Genomic DNA, 7,152 nt, shown 5'->3' on the forward strand with positions numbered 1-7,152 from the left:
AGGTGCCTGCCACAACGCCCGGCTATTTTTTGGTTGCAGCCATCCTTGTTTTTTTTGGTGGGCCCGGGCTGGATTCGAACCCACCAGCTCAGGTACATGTGGCTGGTGCCTTAGCCACTTAAGCCACAGGCACTGAGCCTCTTTTTTCTTTTTTAAACAGAGTCTCATTCGGTCACCTTGGAGTGCTGTGGCATCGTCAGAGTTCACAGCAACCTCACAATCTTGGGTTCAAGCAATCCTCTTGCTTTAGCCTCTGGAGTAGCTGGGACTACAGACTCCTGCCACAAGATGGGATCTTGCTCCTGCTCAGTCTGGTCTCCAACTCCTGAGCTCAGGCAATCCACCTGCCTAAGCGTCCCAGAGTGCTAGGATTACAGGCATGAGCCCCAACCCCCCCCAATTGTTTTTTTTTTTCATTTCTACTTGCCCATTAATTCAAGATGTAAAGCGTTTATTTTTTTAATTCAGACTCCTTTTGTATTATTAATTTATTTATTTATTCCAGTTTTTGGCCAGGGCTGGGTTTGAACCCGCCACCTTTGGTATATGGGTCTGGTGCCCTACTCCTTTGAGCCACAGGCACTGCCTGTAAAGCATTTATTTATATGCTTATCAACCATTTGTATAGAGAGGTTACTGAGTATTATATATTGAATAGGAAAGTATCTATTCAAATCCTTTAACCACAGATCCTGGTTGTCTTTTTTTTGTTTTGTTAAATTATAGAAGTTCTTTTTATTTTAAGAGACAGAGTCTCACTTTATCGCCCTTAGTATAGTGCCGTGGCGTCATATTGCTCACAGCAACCTCTAGCTCTTGGGCTTAGGCAATTCTCTTGCCTCACCCTCCCAAGGAGCTGGGACTACAGGCACCCACCACAAGGCCCAGCTATTTTTTTGTTGCAGTTTGGCCAGGGCTGGTTTTGAACCCACCACCCTTGTTATATGGGGCTGGCGCCCTTCTTACTGAGCCAGAGGCACCACCCTATAGAAGTTCTTTATGTAATCTAAATGTAAATTCTGTATCAGATATGATTTCCAAATTATTTCTGCCTATTCTGTGGATTATCTTTTCATTTCTTTTTTATTTTTTGAGACAGTCTCATTTTGTCACCCTCGGTAGAGGACCATGGCATCACAGGTCACAGCAACCTCAAACTCTCAGGCTCAAGCAATTCTCTTGCCTCAGCCTCCCAAGTAGCTGGAACTATAGGTGCCCACCACAACATCTGGCTTTTTTTTTTTTTTTTGGTAGAGACAGTCTCATTTTATCACCCTTGGTAGAGTACCATGGCCTTACAGAGCTCACAGCAACCTCCCAACTCCTGGGCTTAGGCAATTCTCTTGCCTCAGCCTTTCAAGTAGCTGGGACTATAGGCGCCCACTACAATGCTCATCTATTTTTTTTTGCAGTTTGGCCAGGGCCAGGTTTGAACCTGCCTCCCTCGGTATATGGGGCCAGCGCCCTACCCACTGAGCCATAGGTGCCATCCGCTTTGTTTTTTTTTTAAGAGATAGGGTCTTACACTTGCTCAGGCTGATTTCAAACCTGTGAGCTCAGGCAATGCACCCGCCTCAGCCTCCAGAATGCTAGGATTACAGGCATGAGCCACCGCACCTGGCCTATCTTTTCATTTTTTGATGTTGTCTTTAACGTACCAAATGTTTGGAGTACAGTGGTATAAAATTCATAGAAGCCTAGAACTCCTAGGCTTAAGTGATCTTCCCACCTCTGCCTCCCAAGTACCTAGGATTACAAGAATATGCCAACATGCTTGACTTAGTTTTTTTTTGAGACAGAGTCTCACTACGTCGTCCTGGGTAGAGTGCCATGGCATCACAGCTCACAGCAACCTCAAACTCTTGGGCTTAAGTGATTCTCTTGTCTCAGCCTCCCAAGTAGCTGGGATTACAGGTGCCCAACACAACGCCCCACTATTTTTTGGTTGTAGCAGGTCCGGGCTGGGCTCAAACCCACCAGCCTTGCTGTATATGGCTGGTGCCCTACTCACTGAGCTACAGGTGCCTAGCTGCTTGGCTAAGTTTTTAAATTTTTTGTAGAGATGGGGTCTTGCTATGCTGCCAAGGCTGGTCTCACACTCCTGGCCTCAAATAATTCTCCTGCCTCTGTGTCCCAAAGTGGTGGGACTACAGGTGTGAGTCACCATAGTTCTCAAATATTTTTGAGGCTGGGCGCCTATAGCTCAAGTGGCTAAGGCACCAGCCACATACACCAGAGCTGGCAGGTTCGAATCCAGCCCGGGCCTGCCAAACAACAATGACAACTACAACCAAAAAATAGCTGGGCATTGTGGTGGGCATATGTAGTCCCAGCTACTTGGGAGGCTGAGGCAAGAGAATCACTTAAGCCCAGGAGTTGGAGGTTGCTGTGAGCTGTGATGCCACAGCACTCTACCATGGTGACAACTTGAGGTTCTGTCTCAAAAAAAAAAAAAAAAAAAATATTTTTGAATAAATACACGGGAAGAAGGGGGGGACTGCCTAAATTTTATCTGAGTTCTAATTATAATTCAATTCTAACAATCTCATAATTTTACACTGAAGAATTTCTTCAACCTATAGAATCATACAATACACTCCTTAATTTGTCAAATATTTATAAAATATTTCTAACACTGAAATGTCCCCAAGGTAGTTCAATAAATATATAACATATACCTTCAATATCTGAAACTATTAGCATCTGAGGTTGAGAGAGACCTTCTTGAAGACTGTAGAAATGGATTGTACTGTCAAATGTTATGAAGCCAATTTTTGTTCTAGTGTTGCCCGGAAGCCTAAAAACAAATTCATAAAGAGTATTTTATGAAGTTTTCCCATATACGTATATATACAAAGTACCTCCTAAGAGAGTCACAAGAAAATATCTAATTTAGTATTATGGAAATTGGCCCAATATAAATGTTTAAACCACCCAGTGTTTACAATGAAAATATATCTGATTCAAAGGGAAAGCACTACACATAAGCCAAAAAATCAAGAGAAATAGCAATCCCAAAACAATTACATAAGTTATATATAATCATTTAGAAAATGGCATGTAAAAAACACTGGAAAGCATATACATATACTTTGCAGATGATTTGAAGTTATTTTATAAAGACTACTTCAAAAAATTACCCTATACAAATTAAAAAATATAACATAAATTTAGATAGTGCATCTCTTGTATTGTTTAATGGATTTATTTAAGAATCAAGAGAAGGCTTGGCACCCATAGCTCAGTGCTTAAGGTCTGGCCACATACACCGGGACTGGCGGGTTTGAACCTGGCCCCAGCCTGCTAAACAATGACAACTACAAGAAAAAAACAGCCTGAGGGCGGCACCCATAGCTCAGTAGGTAGAGTGCCAGCCATATGCACCAAGGCTGGCAGGTTTGAATCTGGCTGGGGCCAGCTAAGACAGTGACAACTGCAACAAAAAAATAGCCAGGCATTGTAACAGGCACCTGTAGTCCCAGCTACTCAGGAGGCTGAGGCAAGAGAATTGCATAAGCCCAAGAATTTGAGGTTGCTGGTGAGCTGTGATGCCATAGCACTCTACCCAGGGTGACAGCTTGAAATTGTCTCAAAAAAAAAAAAAAAAAAGCTGGGTGTTGTGGTGGACGCCTATAGTCTCAGCTACTTAGGAGGCTGAGGCAAGAGAATTGCTTAAGCCCAAGAGTTTGAAGTTGCTGTGAGCTGTGACTCCACACCCTCTACTGAGAACAATATGATGAAATTCTGTCTCAAAAAAGCAAATAAAAAATAAAGAGGAGCAAAAGCATCCATTTTAAAAAACTCAAATAAGTGGAACTACAGTTGCATAAAAGGAAAAACAAGCTGGTTATCACTCTCACTTATGTTTGGATGAATCAGTGGATGATCTCATGGATAACAATCCCCATGTACAATCTTCAACATTAAAAATACAAATGCTGGCAAGAACAAGAATCCCATTTCACCGGGTGAGGGATTTACTTCATTTGTGAAAAGATTTGGTCTTGCCACATTTCTCCATATTATGTACCTGAACTATACCTCATTAAGGTCCCTCTAGCTATTATAGATTACACTAAGTATCTAAAAATTATTTAAAATATAGTTATTTTAAGAGACTTAAGAGACATGATAATCAAATACAGTGTGTGTACACTCTTTGGATTATTACTCCAACAAACAATAAAAGTTCATTTTTGAGACAACTATGAACAAACAAAAAATGATCTGGCATTAGATCATAGAAAGGAATTATTGCTAATTTTCCTTACTAGTATTATAGTTAGGGTTAAAAGACCATATTAACAGGTAAAAACAATATGCTGGCTGAGAGCTGCTTTTAAAAAAAATTTTACTCTTTTTTTTGGAGACAAAGTCTCACTATGTAGCCCTAAGAAGGTGCCATGGCGTCACAGCTCACAGCAACCTCCAACTCTTGGGGTTTAGCAATTCTCTTGCCTTCAGCCTCCTGAGTAGCTGGGACTACAGGTGACTTGCCACAATGCCCAGCTATTTTTTGGTTGCAGGTGTCATTGTTGTTTAACAGGCCCAGGCCAGGTTTGAAACTGCCAGGCTCAAGGTATGTGGCCGGTGCCCCACCCACTGAGCTATGAGCACCAAGCCTGCTTTAAAATTTTTAAGGGGAGAAAAAAGGTGTATGTGTGAAAGGAAAGGATCAGATGAAGCAAGAACAGAAGAATGTTGAAAACAGTGAATTTGGGGGATAGGTATCTGCAGATTTATTACTTTATTTTCCTACTTAACAAAGATTTAAAAATAATGTTTCTTTTCTTGTAGGGGGAGTATGTGTGTGTGAGTGTATGGGTATACGTGGTATGTATGTGGTGACATGCGAGGTATAGTGTGTGTGATGTGTGCATGGAGATCTAAAAATAATTTTTCTAAGAGAAAATAAAGCCAAAGATAACAACTGATTTAAGTGGTCTTTTAGAACACAATTTTTTTTTTTGAAAACTACTTATTCATTTTGCAAATATTGTTAGCTTCAGAGTTAAGTTGAAATGAAGAGACTTACAAATCCAGATTTTCTAACAAACTCTGGCAAACTGAATTCAAGTATCCAGTTTCAACTGCATTGTGAGACACATCAAATACAAAGAGGTACACTGGAGGTTGAGGTGGTCGTAACTGAAGAAAAAAAAGATCTTGTTAAGTATATCCAGCCAGATTAAATTTAAACTTATCAATTGCTAGGTCCATATACAGCAAAGCAATAAAATAAGCATTTTTAGTGGATTGACAATAAACAGGTGAAGCTATTCTTTTTTTTTTTTTTGCAGTTTTTGGACAGAGGTGGGTTTGAACCTGCCACCTCCAGCATATGGGGACGACGCCCTACTCCGTTGAGCCACAGGTGCCACCCCAGGTGAAGCTACTTTACATTGCTTACAAATGCATACTTTTTTCCTTCTTTTTTTTGAGACAGAGTTTCACTATGTTGCCCTATGTAGAGTGCCATGGTGTCACAGCTCACAGCAACTTCCAACTCTTGGGCTTGAGCGATTCTCTTGCCTTAGCCTCCTGAGTAGCTAGGACTACAGGCACCCGCTGCAACACCTGTCTATTTTTTGTTGCAGTTGCCACTGCTGTTTTAGCTGGCTGGGGTGGGATTTGAACCCCCCACCCTCAGTATATGGGGCCGGTGCCCTACCCACTGAGCCACAGGCATGGTCCTTTCCTTTTTTTTGAGACAAGATCTCACTCAGTTACCCTGGGATGGAGTACTGTAGCATCACAGCTTATAGCAACCTCAAACTCTTGGGCTCAAGCGATCCTCTTGCCTCAGTCTCCCAAGTAGCTGGGCCCCCACCACAAAACCTGGTTAGTTTTTCTATTTTTAGTAGAGATGTCTTTAGTAGAGGTCTCATTTTGCTTAAACTCCTGAGCTCAGGTGATCCACACATCTTGGCCTCCCAGGGTGCTAGAATTATAGGACTGAACCACCCCACTCAGCCTTACAAATACATACTTGAAACAAAAATAAGTTGTAATTGCCATAATTCAAAAAAGTATTTTCTCAGGCTGGGCACAGTGGCTCACGACCATAATCCCAGCACAGGGGAGGCCAAGATGGGAGGATTGCCTGAGCTCACTGGTTCGAGACCAGCCTGAGCAAAGGCGAGACCCTATGTCAAAAAAATAGCTGGGTGTTGTGGCGGGTGCCTGTAGTCTCAGCTACTTGGGAGGCTGAGGCAACAGAATTGCTTAAGCGCTAAAGTTGGAGGTTGCTATGAGCTGTGATGCCACAGCCACTCTACGGAGGGTAACAAAGTGAGACTCTGTCTCAAAAAAATTTAAAAAAGTATTTTCTCTAGGAGAAGAAGGGGAGGAAATATAATCAGAAAGGCTTGTGTACTATCAATGTTTAATTTCTTTATCTAGGTAGTGCTAACAAAGGAATTTACTTTATAAACATTTGGTATGTTTGTATTTATGTCTTATTAACTTTTTATGTGTGTTAGATTTCACAATTTTTTGAGGGGGAGACAGAGTCTCACTATGTAGCCCTCGGTAGAATGCCATGGCATCACAGCAACCTCCAACTCTTGCCTGTCAACCTCCCGAGTAGCTGGGACTACAGGCACCCGCCACAACGCCCATCTATTTTTTGGTTGCAGTTGTCACTATTGTTACTGGGCTGGGCTCAAACCTGCCATCTTTGGTGTATGTGGCCGGCACCCTACCCCTTGAGCTACGGATGCGGAGCCCACAATTTTTTTTTTCTTTTTTTGAGACAGAGTCTCACCCTCAGTAGAGTGCCGTGACATCATTACACTTCACAGCAACCTCAAACTCTTGGGCTCAAGCAATATTTCTGCCTCAGCCCAAAGACTGGGACTACAGATAGCACCACAATTCCCAGTTAGTTTTTCTATTTTTAGTAGAAACAGAGTCCCACTCTTGCTCAGTCTGGTGTTGAACTCCTGAGCTCAAGCAATCCACCCACCTCAGCCTCCAAGAGTGCTGGGATTAAAGCTGTGAGCCACCTCGCTTGGCCCTACGTTTCACAATTTAGAACAACTATAGCTCTCTAAAAAGTAATCCTCAGCTGGTTATTTAACCACAAAGTCGTTCAGCCAAATTCCAGAAAAATCTATGACTCTGTATTTTATTTAAATTTTTTTTTTTTTT

The 7,152-nt window shown here is 42.0% G+C and overlaps 1 protein-coding gene across 1 annotated transcript in view; it reads right to left on the reverse strand.

Annotated features, from left to right (window-relative positions):
- Positions 1-7,152, reverse strand: part of SEC24A (SEC24 homolog A, COPII coat complex component) — a 101,365-nt gene that overhangs the window by 45,159 nt on the left and 49,054 nt on the right. Inside the window, exons 9-10 of the mRNA XM_023514716.1 lie at positions 5,036-5,165; positions 2,679-2,797 (exon numbers count right to left, since the gene is read on the reverse strand). Of these exons, the coding sequence (XP_023370484.1) occupies positions 2,679-2,797; positions 5,036-5,165 (249 nt within the window). The remainder of the gene's footprint in view (positions 1-2,678; positions 2,798-5,035; positions 5,166-7,152) is intronic.

The sequence above is a fragment of the Otolemur garnettii genome, unplaced genomic scaffold (genome assembly GCF_000181295.1).
Source record: "Otolemur garnettii isolate 467f Iridium unplaced genomic scaffold, OtoGar3 scaffold00003, whole genome shotgun sequence".
Taxonomy (NCBI): Eukaryota; Metazoa; Chordata; class Mammalia; order Primates; family Galagidae; genus Otolemur; species Otolemur garnettii.